The 877-nt window shown below is 73.7% G+C and overlaps 1 protein-coding gene across 1 annotated transcript in view; it reads left to right on the top strand.

The window, feature by feature from the left end:
• Window positions 1-569: 569 nt before the first annotated feature.
• HLF (HLF, PAR bZIP transcription factor) overlaps window positions 570-877 on the top strand; it is a 35,548-nt gene continuing 35,240 nt past the window's right edge. The window contains exon 1 of the mRNA XM_017811820.1: window positions 570-618. Coding sequence (XP_017667309.1) covers window positions 570-618 — 49 coding nt within the window. The remainder of the gene's footprint in view (window positions 619-877) is intronic.

Genomic DNA, 877 nt, shown 5'->3' with positions numbered 1-877 from the left:
GTCCCTTCCCACCCGAAGGGTTCTGCGAGATTATGGGAGCCAACTCTGCTCGTGGTGGTGACAGCGCTGTCACCCTGGGTACCGGGTACCTGGGAGAGAAGCACTGGGAGCACTGGGAGGTGCTGGGAGGCACTGGAAGGCACTGGGAGCACTGGGAGGCACTGGGAGCTGCAGGAGCTCCGCGCAGCTCCAGCCAACCCCCGCAGTCCCGAAGGCCGATTCCCCCCGACACCGGTGGGAGCCCCGCGCCCGCCGCTCACCCCTGACCCACCGGGGTCCCGCTCCCCCTCACGCTCGGCTGCACCGCGTGCGGGGGTCAAACGTTCAGGGCTCGTTAACATCTCATTAACATCTCATTAGCGCATCATTAACATCTCATTAACGCATTCCTCCCGGTTACCGGGGAGACACGGGGAGGGGAGCCGCTGACGGGGGGGTGTCAGCACGGGGTTTGTATCCCCCCCCAACTCCCCTCACCGTGCCGGCCCCGCGCGTGCCGGGGCGGGGCCTCAGGGGGTGGGAGGGGGCGTGGTCCCCCCCGGGGTGGGCGGGGCGCGCCTGGCGGGCCAATGGCGGGGCCGTTACCGGGCGTGACGTCAGCGGCAGCGGCGGCTGCACGTGCGCGCGGGGCGGGCGGGCGCAGAGCGGCGCAGAGCGGGCGGCGGGAGCGGCGGCGGCGGAGCTGCTGCTGCTGCTGCGCGACGGAGGGGCCCGACCCGCAGCCCGGTCCCCGCAGCCCTGTCCCGCGGCCCCCTCAGCGCCCCCCATCGCCACCGGCCCCGCGCCCGGTTCTCCGCGGCGCAGGAAGGGGGGAAGGAAGGGAAGGAACCGCTCGCCGCGCAGCTGCACCCCCCCCCCCCCCCCCCCCCCCCCCCCC

This window comes from Lepidothrix coronata, unplaced genomic scaffold, assembly GCF_001604755.1.
Source record: "Lepidothrix coronata isolate B3197 unplaced genomic scaffold, Lepidothrix_coronata-1.0 Scaffold34, whole genome shotgun sequence".
In the NCBI taxonomy this organism is placed as follows: Eukaryota; Metazoa; Chordata; class Aves; order Passeriformes; family Pipridae; genus Lepidothrix; species Lepidothrix coronata.
The sequence above is the reverse complement of the archived record's forward strand: the minus strand, read 5'-3'. Positions and strand labels throughout refer to the sequence as shown.